At 42.4% G+C, this 24,724-nt stretch overlaps 1 protein-coding gene and 1 pseudogene across 4 annotated transcripts in view; one reads left to right on the forward strand and one right to left on the reverse strand.

The window, feature by feature from the left end:
* Nucleotides 1–24,724, reverse strand: part of NCAPD3 (non-SMC condensin II complex subunit D3) — a 68,469-nt gene that overhangs the window by 10,695 nt on the left and 33,050 nt on the right. For 2 of the 4 annotated variants that reach the window (XM_012449154.3, XM_064375588.1), the window contains 13 exons: nt 20,896–21,087; nt 20,465–20,562; nt 20,037–20,152; nt 16,644–16,751; nt 14,423–14,537; nt 14,235–14,342; nt 12,860–13,098; nt 11,963–12,042; nt 4,382–4,519; nt 3,812–3,945; nt 3,345–3,544; nt 3,209–3,256; nt 425–535 (listed from right to left, as the gene is read on the reverse strand). In XM_012449154.3, coding sequence (XP_012304577.1) covers nt 425–535; nt 3,209–3,256; nt 3,345–3,544; nt 3,812–3,945; nt 4,382–4,519; nt 11,963–12,042; nt 12,860–13,098; nt 14,235–14,342; nt 14,423–14,537; nt 16,644–16,751; nt 20,037–20,152; nt 20,465–20,562; nt 20,896–21,087 — 1,687 coding nt within the window. The remainder of the gene's footprint in view (nt 1–424; nt 536–3,208; nt 3,257–3,344; nt 3,545–3,811; nt 3,946–4,381; nt 4,520–11,962; nt 12,043–12,859; nt 13,099–14,234; nt 14,343–14,422; nt 14,538–16,643; nt 16,752–20,036; nt 20,153–20,464; nt 20,563–20,895; nt 21,088–24,724) is intronic. The other 2 variants (XM_064375589.1, XM_012449155.2) reach the window with 1 other exon arrangement.
* On the forward strand, nt 8,209–9,462 carry LOC135274637 (zinc finger protein 628-like; annotated as a pseudogene).

The raw sequence follows: 24,724 nt of genomic DNA on the forward strand, positions 1-24,724 counted from the left end.
GGCAGCTGCTGCACAGCAGTTATTTCCTGACCTTGTCAATCTGAGTCAGTGCAAAAGGTATGCACCCTGAAATCAAACCTGAAGACCCACTTCATCTTACCCCCAACTAGCGTGAACGAAGATGACTGTGTACCTGACCCCAGCTGGGAATGTCTTCCAGATGGACTTGAACTCCATCAAGGGAAGACCTGCTTGGCACAGTGAGCTGGCTCTGCACGGCCCTGGCTGTACACTCAGGGAAGGAGCGGCTTTGGTAGACCCCAGAGCCAACCCCTAGCTCCACAACAGTTCCCAAGGTCATGTTGGGTTTGCAGAATTTGGGGTTCTAATCATTCACTGACTGCCTGCACTGCCGTAACTGGCAGAAGATCCTAATGAGCCGGGAGGAGGACAACAAGCACAGAAGCACAGGCTGCACCCTTACCCTGAGATAGTGCATGAGTTCCCGCAAAGCTGGGATCTTATTCTTCTCCAGCACAGTCTTCAGGGAGATGATAATTGGAATGATATTTTCTATGAAATTCCTCTTCTGAACCTGGTAACACAAACAAAGACATGTCTTAGATGTATCAACTTCTGAAAGACGAAGCCTCTCCTCGATCTAGTTCTTTGAGTAGAGCCACCCTGGCACACTGTGTCAGTTTAGTTTTACTTCTCATTATGATACTGGGGATGCAGATGACCCCTGCTTTTCTCTGGGAGACTTTGTAAGCATTACCTCAAAACACTCCGAAGGCTTTGTAAGGTAGGGTGGGGACAAATACTACTCCTCTTTTCTAAATGGGGAAAAGGAATTAGAAACATGTTGAGTAGCTTTTGACAAAAGCCCCAAATCTCCACAGAAGCCCCTCAGGGACCTTGGCTCTGGTTCCACATTCAGTCCTCCATTCAACACTCTCCCGTTGGAACACAAGTCAGCTTGCTCTGGCTACCCAGAGGGACGCTTTATATTCCTGCTGGTGAAGGAACAATGGTCTAAAAATGGCTAGGCTTGAAGACAGCCAGCTCTGTCTCTGTCTGTACACATCTACAGAATACTATGAATGTATATATACATAGTACTGGATTTGACCAAGTCTTCACAATCTTTACCTTGAATGATCACTAACCATAAATATTTTGCAGTAACTCTCTTTAAATTAAAAACAATTCATTATAGTAGCCCACATATACAAGATGTATCTTCCTGAAGCTGAAAGTACTCTTTTCCTTCTCATTTAAAGTCAGTAGCATATGTTTCTTACTTGTAAACCACTCATTTCTAAAACGTCTTATCAGAGTTCCTGAAACAGGACAACAGGTAGAGAAATAAGCAATTTAACACACCCAGATGTGAGCAGATGTTACGTTTAGGAATAGACTTAAGAAGCGGCTTCCTTGCATTCACTTGACAAGTATTATCAAGCGCCTTCTCTGTCCAGGCAAAGAACTAACCCTCTGGCGATGCAAAATGAAGCCAAGCATCCCTGCCCTCCAGCCGCTTCTACACAGCGAGCGTCTTCAGGGAAGAGGTGCAACAGGCAGGGTGTTAGGGAATTTACGTATGGAGGCGGGATGCCTAAGGAGTACATGGCCATCCTATGGATGGTCCTGAGGATGTGTGGGGAAGGGAGGATGGGTGGGTGAGAGCTCTGCAGACATTAGACCCAGAGGCAAGGGCACAGGAGCAGGATGCAGCTCACAACTGAGGTGCAGATGGCAATTTGGAGTGCACAGGTCACAGGTGAGGATGGAGGGAAGTATGGGAAAGGCTGAAGGCACACCAGAAGTTCTGTTCACCTTGAAAAAGAAGAACCAGGGTTTATTCAGAAGATAGGAAGTCATCCGCATAGTTTTTAAAGATTTCACTAGTGAAGTATAACATATGTAATAAATTTACTCATGTTAAATGAACAGTTCCATGAACTTTGACAAAAGTCTATATTGAATAACCTACCATCTATTACCTACCATCTATTACCCACAGACCACCTACCATCTATTACCCAAAAGCTTCCTGCCACCCCTCACAGTCAACATGCCTTTGGTCTGTTTCAGGTAGGACAATAAAATGATTAAATTTGTACTTAAGAAAGACTGCTCTGGCAGCAAGGTGGTACATGGCCAGTAACAGAAAGAAACCAGAAACAGAAAGGGTGATAAGGAAACCATGGAAATGGTATAAGCTTAAATAAGGTCAGAACTAGAGAGAGAGACTGGTAAGAGAAAACAGGCAGGATCCTGGGGCAAGATATGAGCAGAGTCTATATCCTTGGGGTCCAAAGCCTTCAGGGGCCGGGTGGGAAATACACATTGGCAATCCAGGATAGGAGAAAAACAGTGGCAGCCAAGCTCTGCCCCAAAATCATTCAGATCCAAACTCTACACATGCTGCCAACAAAAGCCTCAGCCTGGCACACCAGACTCCAGTCTGCAAGAACACCACAGAATGTGGAGACAGAGGAGATGAAGAGCAGAAAGAAGACTGAGTGAGTTTTAACAGAGTAAGTCAGAGACACCTGGAACATGTCCGGGCAGCAGGGGGACCTGAGCTCAGGCTCAAGAGAGATGCTGGAGCAGGAAACAGATGAGAACTGTTACCACATGGCAAGAGTTAAAGCCACCAGTAAGAAAGAAGTCAGCACTAGGGCATGCCACCAGGATTCCAGGGAGAACAGGGAAGCCAGTAGATGGTGGGAAGACTGGGACACTCATTTGTGAAATGAGCTTAGGGGAGCCATACACTCAACTTGCGACAGGAGCTTATGGAGCTTCACACTCACTTGTGACATGAGCTTGGGGGAGCTGCACACTCATTTGTGAAATGAACTTAGGGGAGCTGTTTACACACTTGTGAGATGAGCTTAAGGGAGCTGAATAATCACTTGTGAGATGAGCTTAAGGGAGCTGAATAATCACTTATGAGATGAGCTTGGGGGAGCTGCACACTCACTTGTGAGATGAGCTTGGGGGAGCAGTACACTCACTTGTGATATGATAAGCTAGGCGGAGCTGCACACTCACTTGTGAGATGAGCTTGGAGCTGCACACTAACTTCTGACGTAAGCTTAAGGGGAGAGGCATGCTCACTTGTGACATAAGCTTAAAGGGAGAGGCACGCTCACTTGTGACATAAGCTTATGAGAGCTGCACACTCACTTGTGAGATGAGCTTAGGGAAGTGGCACATTCAACTTATGAGATGAGCTTGGGGGAAGGAGTACACTCACCTGTGAGATGAGCTTAGGGAGAGCTGAACACCCACTTGTGAGATGAGCCTGGGAGAGGCACAGTCACTTGTGAGATAATCTTAGGAAAGCAGCACACTGACTTTTGAGATGAGCTTGGGGGAAAGGGCACACTCACCTGTGAGATGAGCTTCTTCTGAGCTTCCTGCATGACTACATTTGCCAAGGCCATGTCATCTTCTTCTATAAGGAGGTCTTTGTCTGGTTTAGATCTCATTGCCAAAAGCTTGATCTCCTTTGAGCTGAGGACCTCGAATGTATCTGAGAGTAACTCACTGGCGTCCAGGTCCAAGGGTAGGATGCCATCAGCAAAGAATGCTGAGAGACAGAAAAAAGACATAAGCTTCTGAGAAATGCTCTGGCCCAGAGAGGAGGTGTAATTCACACAACAGGGGGGCCATCTGAGGCTGCCAGGGGGTCTGCAAGGGTGTTCCGACTGGGGCACAGCTGATGCCAGAGAAGGACAAGATAAGAGGAGTCTTCCTGCAGTGCCAGGGTCCCCTTTGCTAGAGACCTGCTCGGCCATTATCAACACAGCATTTCATTTGCAAACACACACATTTTCTCCCACACACACTGGCTTACCCAAAATACTAAGGCAGATTTTGGAAGTGATGTTGAATCGCTGTTCATCTGTGAAGTGCTCTAGAAGAAATTTGTAGATTTTCATTCGTCTCTCTTTGTTTGACTTTCCCTTCAATGAAAACAGCCGCTTCTCCCTGTGGCAGAACAAGACAATTTTACTGCATCACACGGGCATGGGTGGCAGGGATTTAACCCTACATTTTAACTACATCCTCAAAGCTGCATGCCAAAGACTAGAGTGCCCTAAAGAAACCCTATGCTCATCACAGGCACTGTCCTTAGGAAGCGACTGGGGGAAGGGGTGCACTCACTTTTGAGATGAGCTTGGGGGAAGGGGTGCATACACTTGTAAGATGAGCTTAGGGAGAGCTGAACACCCACTTGTGAGATAAGCCTGGGGAGGGGACACTCACTTGTGAGATGAGCTTCTTCTGACGCCATCCTGTCAAGTCACAGTAAAGATCTGGGGCAGGGGCTGTGTCTACCCACTACATGCAAAGAGCAAAACTTCCCCCAAGGCCCCCAGCTCTTACCCAGATAGAAGGAGAGCGCCTTAGCTGCTTCACTGACCTCTCTGACTGCGGGAACTTGTTATACTTCTCATGCTTCTCATAGTTATTGAAGTGAAAAATACACTCAATGAAGTGTTGGAAGAACATGACAGGGTTCCTCTTTAGTAACAGGTGAGCCAGACAAAACTGCCCAAAGCTGCAAAAGTGAGAGAAACAAAGGGAGACGCATTTGCTATGTACCAGCAGCCTCTGAATACACCAAGAACTCTGCTGAGCAGAAGACAGCTGTGCCTAAGGGTAGGGATTCAAAGTCTATCCCAATAAACAGTTCCTTCGGATCCAAAGAAGACAGAAATTCAGCTGTTTGGTCTGTCCTTGCTCCACAGCTTCCTTTCAAATCCAAGGTCAGTGTGAGTATTTTCTCCACCAGGTTTCCTCTCAAAACTGACACAAGGTGTTGTTATCCGACTGCAGTTGAAGTGGGGAGAGTGGTCAACCAACTTAACCCCAAAACCGCTTCTGCAATTAGAGGCCAGTGGTCTTTAAGGCTGATGCAATGACGATGGTCACCAGAAAAGGGACATCTGGCCTTCACCTCCCAACTTAAAGCTTGTACCACAATTATCAAAAAAACACAATTTTAATAACAGGAACTTTTTTCGAGAATAGGGATTAATGACAAGAGCTTCATAGTTTGGGTCAGGAGGACAAACTTCCTCCGCAAAGCAATGGACTCAATTTGCTTTGGAATCACCAGCAAGCCCTGGGCACTGTCCTTCCACCAGAGAGGAGGTGTAGTTAACACAACTGGAAGGCCGTCTGAGGCTGCCAGGGGTTCTGCAAAGGTGTTCTGTCTCAACACATCTGTGCAATGCTACACATGGGTCACAGATGCCACCAGGACCCCAGCAGAATGAAGATTTCTAATGCCAGATGAAAATAGGCAACTGTTTGACTACAGGCCACCAGAGAGTTTCCGTTCATCATGATAGTAGGTGAAAGAATGCCAAAGCACTGATTTTCGCTCAGAGGTCAAACTAACGTGGTGCAGGCTCACTGTGATCCACTCACATTGTCAAGACCAGTATTTTGATTTCATTTCAGAGCTCAAATGCAATTTCCACCCACAGGAGCACCAGTCAGCTCTCTTTGGGAGAGTACCAGTGTCGAGGACTGTCCAAACGGCAGACACTGGCTTTCGAGGGCATTGGGACCATGCAGGAGACTGACCCTTCGTTTCCCCTAGTGGTGTTCCTTATGCTAAAATTCAACTCAGTTTGTGTTCACAGCACATCAATTAAAAATCAGAGAAGGTAGATGAAAAATCATGATGGAAGTAAGCCTAGATAAAAATTCCACTGTAGATAATTACACCTTGACTATTCACCCAGGAAATAAGGGAGCAGCCTGACTTAGAAACTTGGAGACCGTGCACGTGGCTCACGGCAATAATCCCAGCACTTTGGGAGGTTGAGGCAGGCAGATCACAAGGTCAGGAGATCGAGACCATCCTGCCCAACATGGCAAAATCCCATCTCTACTAAAAAATACAAAAATTAGCTGGGCATGGTGGCATGTGCCTGTAATTCCAGCTACCTGGGAGGCTGAGGCAGGAGAATTGCTTGAACCAGGGAATCGGAGGTTGAAGTGAGCCAAGATCGCGCCACTGTACTCCAGCCTGGTGACAGAGCAAGACGGTCTCGAGAAAAAAAAAAAAAAAGAAATATAAAAACAAACTAAATAAAACTCTGTTTAATAAAAGGAATTTCATGAGTCAAAATTCACTTAAGGGCAGCTAGAAGTACTTGTCTGATATAAGAGTAGTCAGTTTATTTTGTACAAATTATGTTGTTTAATGACCCTGTTTGAAAGGCAAAGGTCACAGCATCAGATGAAGTTCTTTCTAAACAAGGATTACTGTTTAGAATTTACAGTTTAGAATAAACAAACAAGAATTTATCTTCTGTGGCATTTTACTATTGTTATCTACTATGGCATGGCAGTTTCTACATTATGTGAACTTCCTCCTCAGAAATGAAGTCACATACATGAAAATGTAAAGCCAGAGAGAATCAGCAAATCTTCCACAAGATGAGGGTTCACTCTGAGTTTTGACTTGATGTCAAATGCCAATCTACGCAGTTTAGGTCAAGAATACACATGGGTGGAGGTAACCAACGACAGGTAAGATACCGTGGAGTTTAAGCCCTAATGAAAAACTTGCTGAATCAGCTAGACAAATTCCATAGCAACATAAAACCACGCCAGATTCACACACTCAGCACTGAAAATGGAGTCACAGAGCTTTCCAGCAAGAGAAACTGGAAGCCACAGCCAATTCGTGACTACAACTCATCTTGGCTGCTGTATTCACTGGAACTTAATTCAAACGCAAGTTTCAGCCTTGATGAGATTAAGGTACACAGATCCTGCAAGCTTTCTGACTGGTGAAGAGGGACTATTTTGTTTCTTGTTTGTCTGCTAAAAAGTCAGGAGAAAATAGCATTCCAAGTAATGCTTCCTAGAACATTCCTTTAGAGTGACAAGAGGCAGCGCTCTCCAGGTATGTGGATTAGGAAACCTCCATGACTCTCAGGAAATCCTAGTAAGCTGGGAGCTTGGTCAGCATCCTCTCCCCAGCCCTTAGGACAACTACTAGGAGCACATATACCCACACCACTAACTCAGGGATACGGTCTAGGGATTTCACACAGTGCGAGCTGCATGCATTATATCGTCCGCCAGCTAAATCTGAGTGATTACCTTGTTACAGCCTTGTAAAAGGAAGTTATTACTCTCTTACTAAGAATCGAAATCCAGAATATTCCAACAGCCCAAAAGGCCATAAGGGAAGAGCTCTGTGTCCACTCCTGTCTTCAGCTTTAGTAGGAAACATAAAAATCTGACTTCTTTCAGATTTCTTCATGAGCCGAACGAATGCCATTCTGAAGCAGGGTGTCTGCTCAGTAAAGGCTGCTGTTGCTGAACTCATGTTCCTGACCTGGCCTACAAAACACGTCTACCTCAGGGAAGGACTGGGGCTCAGACCCATGTATACCAGAATTCCACTTGAGGCTTGAAGCAGTATTTCCTACACCCTAGTTCCCCCTGGCCACCACCCCAAATCCAAGCGCCTGTGATGGTCTGTCTAGACCCTCGTCGTCCCTGACTTGCTGCTTCCTTCCTCCGTGTACTCTGCACTCCAGGTTCCACAGTGAATCAGGCCCTACCTTCCACAGCCAACTCTCAGGGCACTGTATGCTTCCCATTTATGAATGCGGGCTGGCAGTTCTCTCTCAGCCCTCCCAAGGGAAGGCTGCTTCATCCCTCGGTCAGAGGATGAGGAGCACATTTCCCAGACCGCCAGTGCCTTCCTGTCTAAACCCACCAAATGTTCACTGCATGTCTGCTCAGTTTCATGTTCCCTTTCAGGTGCTAGGAATACAGCGTAACAGAACCAAACTCGTGCCTCTCAGGAAGCCTGTATGGAGCGTGTGGACCAGATAGTGTGTTGCCAACAGTGCTGACACTGGCAGACAGCTTGAAATGGGTCCACTGAAGCACGGGAAGTGCAGGCAGGATGCTGGTTAAGATGCACACAGGCTGCTGTGGCACCTGCAGATGGCCTCCACCTCCGCCTCCCTGTGGCGCTCCTGCCACCTGCCTCTTGCCCTCTCTGCTACCTGGTTCCTGGTTTTCCTCTCCATTCCAAATCCCCACAGGACTCAGTGTCTTTAATGTCCATGCAGATGAGCCACTGAATGCCCTAACTTTCTACTTTCCTGGCTTCCCTCTTTCCACTGACCCTCCCATCTGAACCCAACATCACCAGTGGCAGCCACGCCCTGGACCCAGTTGCCACGGTGAAGATCAAAGAGTCCACTCATGGCTGCCCTGCCAATCCTTCCAGCGGTCTGGCCCCTGGCTCCCTCACCCCATTGGATTGTTCCACGGCTTCACCAAGCCCTCCAGACAGTCGAGTGCTTGCTTCCTTTTCTCCCAAACCAGGCCATCCTTGTCGTTGCCCGCTTTTCTGTCTCAGTGGTCCATTATTTGAGTCGTTCTCCTACCTTAAGCTTCTGGCCCTACCTCTCTGCACTCCTGTGGCAGTGCCCAGTTAAACTAAAATCATCTGCTTATTGCTTGGCTGTCACCCTGTGACTACAAGGCCACTACCTATGAGGCAGACAGGAAAACAGATCATAGAATTTTGTAGCCTCCAAATTTGGGGTTTATATGAGCAATTAAAAATGTCATTCATGCCAGGGGTGGTAGCTCATGCCTAATCCTGGCACTTGGGAGGCTGAGGTGAGAAGACTGCCTGAGCCCAGGAGTTTGAGACCAGCTGGGCAACACAGTGAGATCCTAACTCTACAAAAAACGAAAAATTAGCTAGTTGCAGTGGGACCCACCTGTAGTCCTAACTATTTGGGAGGATGGGGTGGGAGGATCATGTGAGCTTGGGAGATTGAGGCTGCAGTGAGCCGTGACTGCTCCATTGCACTCCAGCCTGGGAAACAGAGTGAGACCCTGTCTCAAAAAAAAAAAAAAAAAAAAAAAAAAAAAAAAAAAAAAAGTCATACAGAGAGCACAGAACAAAAACCTGCAGGGACGAGCAGAGCCTCATTCTACAGAATGTGGGTGATGGGGAGGCAGGGCTGCAAGAAATGAGTGGGGTCCAGCTCCAGTCCCTCTTGCCAGAAGTGCCATCATTCAGATGCAGCCTGTGGCCGGCTAGCTCTCCAATTCCAGTGGAGGAGCTGTGACTACTGAGGCCCCCAACCTTGTAGTTATTCAGTGGGGGCAGCTGAGGAGGTACTCACAGCTCCAGATCCCCCAGACCTCAGGGAGGCAGGGGATGGTGGGGCCAGCAAGGGTGTGGTCCAGGATGTCATCTCTGAGATACCACAGATGGATGAAGACTTACAGAGCATGTGCTGCTGAGTGGGGAGCAGACCTGGATCTGTATGAAAGAGGTAGAAACCCTTCCCCTAGCTGTCTAAGCTACCTGCCTTTGGCCCACCCAGACAGAAACTCCTCATCATCCACAGCACACCAGCTACTAAGCTGCTGGAGAACAGCAGTATTGGGGTGGTCCCACCATGCTGCAGCCCCTGGCCCCACTGCCACCTGGCCTAGCCTTTGCCTGCACAGGGCTCCTCACTCAATCTGAATGGAGGGCAGGCCCTGTATCAGGGTCTGCCCTCCATCCAGACTGTCCAGACTCTATCTGTAGTCCAAACGGTGCTTACGTCTGGAAGAGAGCCACTGGTACCTCTTCCCACCCCACACAGAGACCCCCAACTCACTCTCTGCTTTGTCTGGGCTGGGGTGGAGGGGGACTACTGGCTGGGCTCACTAATAAAAACCCAGAACCTCAAAGAAAAAAAAAGTCACAAAAAATTTCAACAGGCTCTGTAAACCACAGTCTCTTCATGAGACCTGTATTAGCAGATACACGTGAAAATGTGTTGCCTGGTGCAGTGACTCAAGCCTGTAATTTCAACACTTCGGAAGGCCGAGGTGGGTGGATCGCCTGAGCCCAGCAGTTTGAGACCAGCCTGGCAAAAACCTGTCTCTACAAAAAATTAAAAAACTAGCCGAGTATGGTGGTATGCACCTGTAGTCCAAGTTATTTGGGAGGCTGAGTTGGGAAGATCACTTGAGCCCAGGAGGTCAAGGCTGCAGGGAGCCATGACTGCACAATTGCACTCCAGCCTGAGCAACAGAATGAGAACCTGTCTCCAAATAATAATAATAATAATAATAATAATAATAAATCTAACATAGCAGACAGGCATAGCCTTTGGCCTAAAAATCAAAAGTCAGACACAGAAAGATATATACCACATATTCTCATATATAAGAGCTAAAAAAATGTAGGGTCATAGAAGCAGAGAGTAGAATTGTGGTGATTACAGGCTGGAAGGGCACAGAAAGCCTGGTTAACAAATATAAATTACAGTATATTAAAATGCTCGACAGAACTGTAGGGTGAACACAGTTAACAATAATTTACTATTTTCAAAAAGCTAGGAGAGAGGACTTGGAAAGTTCTCAACACAAAGAAATGATAAATGTTTGAGGTGGTGGGTATGCTAAGTACCCCAATTTGATCATTACATGTTCTACACATGTATCAAAACATCACTCTCTATCCCATAAATATGTATAATTATTACACGGAAGAATAAACATAAAAATAAAAGGAAAAAGTTCAGAGAACAGACTAACTTAAATTAGTAAGCAAACGTAGTCATCAGCTTTTCAAAGCTGAAAATCATGGTCTACATTTGAACTATGGTTTAAATAAATGCAGATATACAAGGGAAAGATGAAGGCGGAAGTATTAAAATGTTAGTAAGAGGCACTGATAATCTTACTACACTGTAAAGTATCTCTATCCTCTTATTTGATTGATGATCGATCTGAATACTCATACGTGCAAATCCTGCATATAATTTACTCACTGATCAATGCTTTTTTTAACATACACATATAGGAGCTAACAACCGTGAGGAAAAACGAGGAAACTCAGGTTAAGTAACCAATTTTAGCTCCCAGGTACATCACCTGAAAGCATTCCCAGCCTGTCTGATTACAGCTGCTCCTGGGCCATGCATTGTATAGAGAGCCCTGAGTCAGTATAGCGGACATGTTGTAAAGGTAAGAGGGTGTGCGAAGCTATCTAAAAAAAAAGTGGCAGCCTTAGCTTTTTGCTTCTGACTTTAGACAGCAGTAAGTAGAATGTTAGTTTTACTGGTTTGTTATGTGAAATGTTCCCCCTCCTTGGAAAATTACACCTACAGAAAACTGAGCGGAAACCGCTGCTAAATGGAACTGAGACTAAATTATTGCTGGCTATATTTAGACCCAAAGGGACCCACTGTTATCAGCCATTTATAGTTAATGAGCTCTGTAAAGACCTCTTCCCCACTGTGCAGCTTTTGCCATGGCATTCAACATTCTATTTTCCAACTGCAGACTTGCTTTAATATGAATTACTGTTACAACAAACTCTAGGGTAACAAATTCTATCAGATCATTTCACAAAGCCTTGAAAATAAATCTTTAAAAAAAACGATAGCAGGATAGAAATTAGTATTTCCAAAGTCACTCCCCAGCATCATACAAGTCTGAAGAAATGCCAGTTCCAAGGAGTCTTGTCATCTGTACACTTGATTCCACATTGTGCAATTCTATCTTAATTCCTCGTTTCTTCCTTAAAATTTCTGCACTTAAAGTCTCAGCTCTTATCAAAATTAACTGTGTTTGTTTTTTTTTCTTTGGCCTAGAAATGAACACAGTGAAATCAATAGTGGCTCTTCCTCTATATAGTGTAATACAACAGGCATAAACTATTCTTCTTGCTCCTTCAGGAACAGCAAACACTGTCAGCAAATGCAGTCAATGCTGAGATTATCCAATGATGAATCTACCATTTTCTTTTAAACTGTGTGCAAAATAAAGGTTTGTTATATTGCATAGTATCTTAAAAATCTGCTAATTTTTCTGGCACCTACCAAAAGCTCACTGACTCCTACAACATCTCTCTCAACCAATCTCAAAGAAAAGAAATCCAGCATACATCAGAAATGAGGTAAACTGTTCAGTTGTCTGACGTGAGGAAAAGATTTACCTGGCAATGTCTGGGTGTGAATCTATCACAGTGCTGACAAATCGAAAGAACAGGGAGCCCTTCCACTTCACAAATTCTTCCTGTAAAGAGAGAAGCCGGCATGTTTCAGAGTGCATCGTCATGGGCAATCCTCACTGTTCCTGGCCACACTCCACCCACCATGTTGTCGGTCCCCGGCACACTGGCTCAGCACACAGGCACACACTTCCCAACCATCGGAACGCAGTGCAGAGTACACACGCACAACAGCAGCAGCCTTCTACCCCAGGGAAACATGACTCAAAGCACACGGCATTAGGGGGATGCTGCCACCCTCTAGTTACAATAGAGTTCATGATGTATGAGAATACAGAACATAGCAGGACAGACATACAACCTAAGTGAAAGCCCTTCCCTTTAAAAATCAAGTATTATTTTCTCCTTGTTACAGGCCAAACATGGGCTCTGTAGAGCTCTGTAGTTCACTAAGTTCTGCTGCACACAGAAACATCCCACTAGACTCACAGGGCCCAGTGCAAATACTATGATCCCCATTTTATGAACGAAGAAGTTAGATCTGAGAAATGTGGACTTGTCCAAGTTAAAGAAGAATAACAGAATTCGAACTAGAACTACCTGTCTACTGAATGTGCTTTTCTCTACATGGTACTTATTTTCAAAATGAAACTTCACACTGCTTGACAGAATGTCTGAACAAAGACCCAAAATGAACATTCACAAGTAACACTGTTGAGAAGGTTGTGCTGAATGTCAGAAGGGTAATATTCTAGACCAGAGATGAGACAATTATTTTTGGATTCCATTACACAGCAAGCACATTTCCCATGCTACTCAAATATTCCCTCAAACCAGAATCAATGGTGGAGGAGAAAGGACAGGTGGAACCCTCCTATGCACCTGCAAGAGATTGGTAAGCAAGGTGAGCGTCTGCTTCCGGATGAACGGGTTGGAATCCTTCAGACACATAGAGATGTTGGGAATATACTTGTCCACCATGGCAGTGTAGCGGATGCAAAGATCACACATCACAATTATGACGTTGTTGCGGACAGCCACATCCTCACACACCTCGAGCTCTCGCACCAGGGCTGGGATGCTCTTCTTGGCGAGATCCTCGTGCTGTAAGCACAGCTTACCTGGCACAGAAGACAGGAAGAGGTCTCGACTCTATTCTAAATTCTAATTCCATTCTTACATTTTCTCCAGATACATCTTGCTACGGCTTCCATTTAATCAAAGTTAAAACACCATCCCCACAAGCACACACAACAAAAAACTAAAGGCAGACAGACCCATCTTGACTATTTGAATAAAAATACCTTAAGGAGAAAAACTCCCCCAGGAGTTATAGACCACGGGGTGTTCCTTTATACCCATAAAATCATCTTCCTTTTAAAGTCAATATTTGAATTTTGCAGTTATCCCACTTACTTGGAAAATGATCAGCAAGGCCTGCGAGATGAAACGTTTTACTCCTGATTATACATATCCTCTACAGATGCTAAATACCCCGTGCTGAACTTGAAAATCTGAGCTAGGTCAATAGGAAAGAACGCACATCCCCTTTCTTTCTTGTTCACAGTTGGAAAGACTGCTGAGTTCTGTTTGTATGTTTCTTTTGCGCCTGGGAAATGTTTTGCAATTCTTGGGTATTTGAAAAATTACTAGTATTACAAAAAATTAATAACTCGTATGTAGCATGAAATATACACTCACACTAAAAAAAAAAATCGACTTCCAGCACAGAGGTCAGTGTTTTCAAGATTAAAAATAGTTATTTCATGGAGAAATATCTACCCAGTTCTGGAAAGTATTAAATAAACCACTTCCTTTTATGGTTTGAACTTCAAATTTATTTCTTCATTTCCAGAACTCAGTGCAGTGCCTGGATGAATAGACTTCATGGTGCTGCATTATGAGTATAAAAAATTACAGGAATATTAAAGTCAAGTGAAAGCATTGAAAATAATTACAGAAACAGGTATAATTGTAATAAATTAACATAATCCTACTAAAAAACAAAGGCTTCCTCTAGACTCTTAAGAGAGTACCTGAGTCTTACTGTCTTGGGGAGTTATCAGCCCGAGGGCTGTCATGACCAGCACGTGGTTATGCAGAGCTTAGCGCTCATATCAGAGCCGCCTCTAGGAACCACATGGGCCGAGAGCAGACAACAGGCTTGGCAACCCCTGATACATTCATGGCTGGACTTACTTAAGACAACAGCTACACCCAGAACTTGATGCCAAGCCCCATTCTCTGTTTTTCTTACCTAAAGTAATAATGGCATGTGCTCTAATCATGGAGGGCATGACAGAACCTCTGACCTGGGAGGGTGGCTGAGAGGCTGGGGCATCACTGCTGCCTTGAGATGATGGTACTGCAGGGAAAGGAGAAAGGATTACTGACAGAACCTTCAAACGGCAGGCATGGTGCAGGGTATAATTTCAAATGCCTTACAATGGTCAGCATCAGCAGGTGAAGCCAGGACAGACTGAATCAGAAGGAAGATGCGCTTCTCCACCCTGGCTGGACACAGCTGGGCTATATCCCCTAAGGTAAAAATGTACTTCACCTACAAAGAGAATTGGTTTTATAGTAAAAATAAGGTAAAAGAAAAGTGAGCTCTAGCTAGATTGAGGACGTGCCAATAGAGTATTTTCTTTATCCCCCCAATTTAAAACAATTTTAATATTTTTTGTTTCATAAAAATACATAGCTATTGTAAAAACTTAGTCACTGTGCAATGAAACTCATCCAAAATTAGGGCAACCATATAATTTTATCACCTAAATCTAGACAAATCTGCAAGTAAAAGGGGGTGCTATTAGTAATTATGTTGTGATAACAGGTGTACACCAGGGTTATCTTGGGTAAACCGAGACACAGAATCATCTACCTATAATCCCACCACCCAGACACATCATTACTGTTTTTGTGTATAACTTTTTCTATAGTCACATGGCTTTGTGTTTACTTTTCCTATACACTTACCAATCATAGCATTTTGAAGTCTGCAGTGATTACTTTGAATATTAGGCACCCTTTCATGCCAATATCTATGACACATATGTTTAATGACTATGTAAGTATGCCATTTTAAAACCAGGACTGTCATCATAACTTACTTCACTATCATAATCCCACTATTAATGAACACTGACACCGCTGTTTCGCTTTTCAAATGTTTCTGTTAGGTCTGGTGCACATCTGTGTATCCTTAATTACTGTTCTCTTTCCTCAGAAATAAAACCCAAGGTAAAGAGTGTTTAAAGCTATTTTTAGGTTGCCTTCCGGATTATTTTACTATGTAGACCCCATCCAAAACCTACTGGCAGCTGCCACGCTGTTTATGAATAAGATTCAGTTTAACAACTAAGTAATACTGTTCTTTCTCTATTTACACCCCAAATGGAGGGATGATACTGAATAGTAAAATGTCAAATAAAAGCTTATTCTAGGGTAAGAAAGCTAATACAAAGCACATGAGTTTAAAAGAATCTTGAAATACTATATCTCTTCATCAACGAAAAATTTAAATTCTATTTAAAGCAGCATGAATGGAACTATGTATATATGGTACAACCTCTCCATATACATTTTGACTGAAGAGTAGATTTTGATGATACAGTTAACAGCTGGAAAAAATTTGGGGGTGTGGGTAGAGACAGGACTCAAGGACCATAATAAGCATTTTTCTTAGCGTGGGCAGAAATGAGAAGAGCAAGACCCTCTAGAAACCATGGGCCAAACCTGTGCTATACTCCCTGGCCCTCTTAGCTAAAGTGTCCAGGTTCCCCTAGTGAGGCTTTTTATTATTGAGCATGTGCACAGTAGTGCCTCAGGCACAATGGTCTTCTCTTTTAACAAATCTAAACTTGGTCTGTGATCACTGGGAATTAGGAGAGCTAGGCTACAAGTAGAAACTGAACACAGAAAACATGTGCTCTACTAATGTAAATGGCCAGTTTTGGTTAAATGATGACCTGTACTGAAGGGCATCAAAAAGCAGCTCATTATTTCCTTGGGTGGACAGAGTCAGATGCTGGAACCAGAATTACTGCCATACATTTTTGTCCCCAATCCGCCACTGAAATCAGCTAACTGTCCTGTCCTGGCTTAAAGGAATCTCTTGCGTTGTTTACAGTTTCTAAAGCAGGGGTGCCATGGAAAACAATCCTGGGGCTCCAAGGTCATCTGTGGTTTTGAATTGTCAAATATCTCATTTTACTGCGGTCATTACTTTGTAATACTCAGCACTATTCCCCAGTTCTACTGTCTGATGTTCAAATAGCCCAGAAGACATGTTAAATTTTTACAAGAGCAAACACACAAACCAAGAGTATACTCACATTATTATTTCTTACCTTATTATTTCTAAGCTTGACTATACCAACCTTACAACACATATTGTGTTTTCCCTACTGGAATCAGGCTTCTCATAAGATTTAACTGAATGAAGTGTATACCACTGAGTACCCCCGAATTCCCGATAACAAGTATGTAAGAAAAAAATTAATAGGTTACCAATTTAAAAGTATCTTCTAAAAAGAGAGAATAAGCTCTAGGCTAAGACAGCCCTTTTTAAAATAGCACTTAAAGTGCACATTACAAAGTCATCTTTAATAAAACCTCACATAAAATGGAAGAGGAAAGAAGGTTAGGAAAAGCAGTTGCTTACCAACAGGTCTTCATCCATATTCCCTGTTCCATCCTCCTTCAGAACGATGTTGGAGAGGCAGTGCTCACAGGTGGAGAGTACATCCCCACACACCTGCTTCAGCAATTCCTATGGCAAGTCAAATTTATCTCTGAAGGGCCCCGCACATCTCCCAGACTGCCCATGAAACAACATGTTCTCAGAAGAAAGTCTATGATCTTCAAATGGATAGGCCGTAGGGGTGCTTTCTATCTTTCCTGGTTCCCACAGTTTGTCCAAAACCACAATGACATGCATTGAGCAATCTAGCCATGAGTACCGGCTAAGTGAAATTTATAAAGAATGGTGTATATATCATCTTTCTTTCTACATTTGCCCTATAAGAGCAAAAGGCCAAATATTTACAAAGACCTCGTGCAGTAATTTATCAGAGATCTGTAACAGTAGTCCTCCTCCAAAAATACAGAAATAAGCTGTAGTTTTGCCAGCATATGCAGGTGATGAATTAACTACATGTGATAAACATGTTTTTAAAGACATAAAATAAAAAGAGTTGCTATTCTTCTGAAATTTATTTGCTAAGGACAAGGTTTCTGTGTCTCTTACTGATGACAGTAACTTCAAGGGGTCACCTCTAGTGCACATTGGACTGTTCCTCTATGCCAAGGGAACGAGAGAGCTCCCAATCATGTTCTAGAATGCTTGGGCCTCATTTTCTGTAGGAAGCCACTCCAGAACACTTAGGTTGAGCTAAGTGCTTCCACCCATTGCATCCATGTTACTTGATGCTGACTTTTATTTTAGGAATCATTACATTATGTTGAAATCATCTGCTGATGTACATACACCTCCCCTTCTCCTCTGCAGTGCCTTGGGAAGGGACCTGTGTTAACCATCATCCAGTGCCTAGCAGTACCACAGCCTGGCAAGCCATCACTACGAGCAACGTTTTTAGTCTGACTTGCCCTAATGTGTCTTCAAACTATTGCCTTTATTACTTTTAAAAGAACTGTTGCACTTAAATTTTTAGTAGATTGCACAACCTGGACCACAACATTGGCCCAAAGAGTTTCTGCAATCCTTATGCTTGATCTCAACGAGGACAGAACCTGGGTAAGTTTCAGTATCACAGAATCTGGGAAAGCCGACAAGGCCACCCAATCCTGGCATTCTATCCACACGGCAGCTTGTTCCAAGTTCTAGTGCAGCTTCTCCTGAACACCTCCAATAACAAGGGACATGCTCTGGGGCAAGCCCCTCCACTTTAGGCAGACCTCAGTTAAGTTTTTTCTTCAGTTTGCCAAAACTTAAAATTTCCATTCATTGGTCTAGATGGGTTGTCTGGGAATACCAAATGAATCCAATTCTTTTATCTGAAAGTCCTTCATAAATCTGAATTTAGCTAGGCAGCCTACCCTCCCCAACGCTTCCCTTCTCCATGCTAAAGACTCCAAGCCCTTCTGCAGTTCCTTACATAACTTGCTTTGTGATGCCCTTATTTAACTGCTCTCCTCTAGTTACATTCAATTTCATCAACATTTCTTTGTAAATTTGTCACTGATAGTGAATTATAGAATGTGTCAACTTGGATTTAGCCAGGACGAAGAGCAAGACCACTGCTCCTCTTATTCTAGACACTATTTTTACTAATACAGTCCAAGATCTCATCAATTTTTTAATGACAGCCACAAAACAGATAACAAAAATGCCCAAAGACCACAGATTAAAACTGTGGTGGTTTTTGCTAATGTAGTAGTAAGCCTCACCCGTTTCCAGCTCTCAGTGTCTAACGTGAAGATAGTTCCTTGCCTTCCTCACAGGCTCTCATGACAATGCAACCACCGTCCTAATGGCCCTGGCCAGCAGCAAGTGGCGGATGACTTCCTAGGCCCTGACTGCACACTGTACACATGATTCTTTTTCCACCCAGTGCTGGTGAAAAGAAAATTAGGAAAACGTCAGAGGCCTTAGTTCTAGTCCCAGCTCTGCCAATACTAAGTTGTGTACCATTGAGCCTGGCAGGCTTGCAGTTTCAAAGTCTGTTATGTAAATTCCTCCCTGATCACTCTTTCCTTAGTCTTACCAACCCTGTAATCCCAGCACTTTGGGAGGCGGAACTGGGCAGATCACTTGAGATCAGGAGTTTGAGACCAGTCTGGCCAACATGGTGAAAACCTGTCTCTACTAAAAATACAAAAATTAGCTGGGCGTGATGGCATGTGCCTGTAATCCCAGTTACTCAGGAGGCTGAGGCACAAGAAATGCCTGAAACCGGGAGGCAGAGGTTGCAGTGAGCTGAGATTGCCTCACTGTACTCCAGCCTGGGCAACAGAGCAAGACTCCATCTCAAAAATAAAAATAAAAGTTTATAATATAATTTCATGGGTCTTGAGATAAAGGGTTAGAAAAATCATGTAATGCAAGTATCACTTTCACCAATAAAAGGGCTTAAAGATAGATAACCAGAAAAACACCAGACACCATTTCATAAGAAATAGGTCAACAGTCTTAAGTCCCAAGCAAAAAAGTTACAATCATTGTTTTAATTGATGTTAGAAGTAGAAAATGTAACGTACTAAGGAAGGACCTTCTCTAATGAACTTAGTCAAGAAAAGGAGGCACAGGAACGTAGTTGGGGAGATCAGCTGAAGCCATCTTTTTTTTTTTAATTTTGAAAAACTTAAATATATTCCAGCAATTATTTAATTTTTGGTTTCTATAGTCATTAATAACCCCAGCCCTAACTTTTTTCATTATGATTAGTAGTAACAGTGTATCTCATGACAAAAACAGAATAAATACATGGTAATAAAATGATTTCTTAAGAGCTACTGATATGCACACCTTTTAAGGAGTCAAAGTAATTCTCTGTCTCACATACCACTGATTTGGATTTCTGCTTATGCATATATAAAAACATTAGCTGTGGGCTGTAGGCAACTTTGGGGACATGATACCAAGAGATATTTGAGTAGCGTAACCTTATAGTAACAGGACAGGCATGTCCAAGATTGTGACTTATCAAAAGGTCAGAAACCTGGTCTGGAGGGAACTTCCTGCTTAAGTGGAAAATTGACTATAAATGTTCTTGGAATGACTGTGGAAGTAGATCACCTTGCAGAATTCTCACCAGGAAATGAAAGACAATCAACAGGCCTGCCTTCAAGAAAGACACTTGTACTTGCAATCGAGGTGGTGACCATCTAAGGGAGCCATGTCTCTTCAGCAGCCAAATCTTGGGGAATGTCAATTGCTAGTTATGTAAACCTTGCCTTGTTGCGGCAACAGCTGCTGGGACATCCTTACAGCAGGTCCTCTTATTTATAGCGAACACTCCTCAAACTTCAAAACACATCCAGTAACATGCCTAAGCACAAATAAGTCAGAAATAGATCAGGGAAAGTCTGGCCATACCTGCTCCTCTGCTGGTGTCTCTGCAGATGCACTACAAAGCCTCTGCAAAGCATCCACAGCTGCACTGATCACCTCTAGAGGCCACTGAAATGCATTCAGCTTACACCTGACAGCATCTATGAAGGAAGTCAAAACTCCTTAAGTTCAACTGCTTAAAAAAATATATATATATGTGTGTGTGTGTGTGTATATATATATATAAATATTTATATATACGTATATAAATATATATATACACACACATATAAAATATATTTTTTCATATATGTACATGTGTATTTATATATATGTGTGTATATGTGTATATATATAAATGTGTGTGTATACACACACATATATATTATATACACACACACGTATATATGTAGATATGTATCTGAAATGAACAGCAAGGCATTTTCAAGAAAGATTCTCCGGCAGACACTCACCAGTCACTTTGTCCCGGATGCTCTTAGGAAGATGCTTTGCGATATGCCCAATCACACAAAGAATATGTCCTAAGGTGTTTGAATTGGGATTCTGCTGACTGGACAAAGGGCAGGAGAAATACCAAGGGAAAAGCAAGTTAAACACTGCTGCCAACAAAGACCTTTCTTCTGGATTATTAACATTGGAGGAAGTAGGGTAGGTAGCATGGCTTAGGAGTCAAGCTGTGGGAACAACAAGGCACTTAATGTACCTGGACAAAGGGGAAATGGGCTAAACGTGATTCCTATTTTTCATGCTTGTTTTTACACCAGGTTTTAAAGAGAAGGTCTCTGTATATGAATAGCTGTGAAAAAGCCCACTTCCTTAAGCCATGGGCTTTGTTTCTAAAGCTCTTCAGTGTCCATCAGTGGTCACATTAGAAGACACAAACCTCCTGATTTTCTCCCAGGACTGTATTATTCTGCTATAGTCCAGACTGGGTGAGGAGCCAGCAATCTTGGAGAGCAGCATCCAGGCAGGTGCCGAATGTTCCATGCCAGTGTGAGATATTATATTGTTCATAAAAGTGGATGAGAACTTTCCTCTCTTGGACCAGATATGAAAGGCCTTATTTAAATATGGGCTGGAAAGAAAAGATAGAAAAGCAGAATTGCAACTGTAAATATACAAAACTATTCAATCAGTGCCTCACTGAAAACGTATCAGCTTCTGAGGCTCCAGGACTCCTGTGGCACATGAAACTTTCACACAGATGTTCCTAATAAGCGGCGTGTCTGATACCAAACTAGGTACCCTTTAAATTTTCATTATTCTGTAATCAGTTATATTCATTTTTCCCCTCATAAAATATTCTTCAACCAAAGAATAAAATTTCACAATTCATTTGAGACTCTTCTTATCCTCCTCCCCTCCAAAGTTTCTACGCAACTGCATGGGGTCAGTTACAGACACATCCAGATTTTACACAGTTATAGTGACAAAATTAGGAACACTGTCCATTTGTCAATGGAAGGATTGTAAATGACAACCTAACAAATATGGTGATATTAAATCAGCTGAAATGTGCAATAAGTTAATACCACTCAGAAATAGATATTGCAAACCTTTTCAAAATAAAAAACAATGCTTCTGTTGTACTAAAGTGTTTGTGTTGTATCTGTGTTGCTTTATTTTTTTTAGTTTTTGAGTCAGGGTCTCACTCTGTCACCCAGGCTGGATCATAGTGGTATGGTCACAGCTCTCTGTAGCCTCCACCTGCTGGGTTCGATCAATCCTCCTCTCTCAGCTTCCAGAGTAGCTGAGACTACAGACATGCTCACCACACCTGGCTAATTTTTCTTTTCTTTTCTTTTTTTGTAGAGACAGGGTCTCACTATGTTGCCTAGACTGGTCTTGAACTCCTGGGCTCAAGCAATCCTCCTGCCTTGGCCTTCCAAAGTAGTACGATTATAGGCGTGAGTCACTGTGCCTGGCCATCACTGTTATTTTAAAAGCATCTCTTATTTTCCCTCTTCCCATGGCACTGAATGACTCATGAGACAATGCCATATTATATATTTAAATGAAGAGAAAAATACACTTCTTCCCCTGATTAATTTTTCTTAGACCTCTGGGAAAACACATACACATACATACACACACGCAAACACCAAGACTTCCTCATTAAATTATTATTTTTTTTGAGATGAAGTCTTAATCTGTTACCAGGCTGCAGTGCAGTGGTACGATCTCAGCTCACTGCAACCTCCATCTCCCAGGTTCAAGCAATTCCCCTGTGTTAGCCTCCCAGGTACCTGGGACTACAGGTGCACACCACCACGCCCGGATAAATTTTTGTATTTTTAGTAGAGACAGAATTTCACCATTGCCAGGTTGGTCTCTATCTCCTGATCTCGTGATCCGCCCTCCTTGGCCTCCCAAAGTGCTGAAATTACAAGCATGAGCCACCATGGCCGGCCTAAGTTTTTTTTCAAACGGAAATTCTCAAAGCATACAGAACAAGGCAACTATAACAAAACAAACACATCTATATACCATAATAAGCATGTGCATATAAATGAAGTTTTGTTAATATATCAGCTATTGATTAAAAATCTATCCACAGATGTCCAGTCTTACTGTAGTTAGCTTACAACATCTTATGTCTGATTTATGTCCCAATACCACAAGATACAAGCAATGAACAAATATTTTAAAATTCACTTAAAAATAATTATATGAAGTATTAAGTGATGTTTATTATATGTAGTCAACAGAATGGGGAAAAATTCTCTGAACTTGCAACATACTAACCTCTATCTTAGCATCAAATCCAAGGGCCATGCTTCAGGCCCATCTCCATGGCCTCCACCAGAGGTTACTGACTACTTTTGTCCTGAGACTCTGGTCCACCAGTTGGGTCTCTTTTAACTAATTCCTGTCTTCCAATAACTAACTGCTGATTTGAAAAGCTCTATTCTCAGCCCTCTTATCTCCAGCCTAACTCTGGGTGACCTCATGCATTACCAAGAGCTCCCAACTAAGATGTGATAAAGCATTCCAAGTCAAAGCTGGGCTTCCATCTCCGGCACTCCCTGTCACCAATGCACCTGACGTGTTCTCCACATCTCAAGAAGGCGGCAGTCAGCAGGCCAAGGAGAGAGGCCTCAGGAGAAACCAACTCTCCTGGCACCTTGATCTCAAATTTCTACCCTCCACAACTGTGAGAAAATAAATTTCTGTTGTTTAAGCCACCTAGTCTGTGGTATTTTGTTATGGTGGCCCTAACAAATTAATAGGAGCTCTATCAATTTAGATTTAAAAAATACCTACATAGAACCATGCTCTTTAAAAAAAATACTAATCCATTCTGAACAATCTGTTTTTGAATGTATATTGAACAAGATGTTTGTATTTCTACCATCCATTTCATCATTATTTGTACCTTTTTCTTATCATATCTCAGCAGAAGTTTATCTTTTCCATTAGGCTTTTCAAAGACTCAGTTTTTCTTTCTCAGTTTTTAAATTTCTAGTCTTAATTTTAGCATTTCTTTTCCTCAAGTTTCTTCAATGACTTTTTCTAACTTCTTAAACTGAACCTTTAGGTTACCTGTTTTCAGTCCTCTTCCTTTTCAAATACGCACTTAGCATTATACATTTCCTTCTAAGTACTCCATTAAATGCACTCTACAAATTTTGGCATGTATTCAGCTCCAAAATCTTCCAATTCACTGGTCTTTGACCTCGCAGTTATTTAGAAGTATCTTTTTTAACTCTTCAAATGCTGTTTTTGAGGTTTTCCTCTACTAGTTATCATATAATGCTCAGAGAACATTATCCTATTAGTACAGATTTGCTGATATTTAAGACTGGCTCTATGAAGTAGTACATAATCAATTTTTATAAATGGTTCACATAAGCTTAGAAATGTGTGCTTCTGATGGGCATGGGGTTTTATATATATCATTTGGGGACATATACCTCTTCCTGGTATAATTCCTTTATCCTTATAAGTAACTTTCTTTACAACTGATGACATTTTCCATTAAATTCTATTTACCTCTAAATTAATACAGCCTTCTTTCTGCATTATTTTCCTAGTAACCTTTTTCTTACTTTCAGCATTTCTGATCATTTTATTTTAGGTGTGGCTCTTATAAACTCTTATAAACAACATGTAGTTGGATTTTGGTTTTTATATCCAAAGGTTTTGTCCGTTAACTGTTAAATATAAGTTACTGACATTTATTGAGATTACTGATCTGTTTGGATTAATTTGCCTCTTTATGATTTTGATTTACCATGATTTTTATTTCCTTCTCATTTTTTAACCTCACTTCTGTTCTGCCTTTTCTCGCACTGAGCTTTCTTCAGTGTTACTTCTGCTCTACTGGCTCTGAAGTTACATACCACTATCCTTAGCTGCCTGCAGCTGACTCGAGTCTAATGCCAATCAGCATCTCTAGCCTCCTCCTATCCAATGCTAGAAATGCTGGGTAACAAGAGCGAAACTCCGTCTCAAAAAAAAAAAAAAAAAAAAAAAAAAAAAGAAATGCAAGTAAATGCACCCTCCAGCTCATCCTACATACTTTTTATATTTCAGCTCCACCTTGCTTTCCGTCATCTAGATTGTCATTGTTGTTACTGATTTTTAATGGCTATGTTTAATTTAGATTTATCTATGTGTTTATCAATTTCTTAGCAACCTTCCCTTTTTATATTCCATTCTTCCCTTCTGAATCCAGTTTCCAACCTTCTGAAGTATTTCCTTTAATTTTT

Source organism: Aotus nancymaae, unplaced genomic scaffold (assembly GCF_030222135.1).
Source record: "Aotus nancymaae isolate 86718 unplaced genomic scaffold, 86718_ANA_hifiasm-v0.15.2.pri h1tg000012l, whole genome shotgun sequence".
NCBI classification, from domain to species: domain Eukaryota; kingdom Metazoa; phylum Chordata; class Mammalia; order Primates; family Aotidae; genus Aotus; species Aotus nancymaae.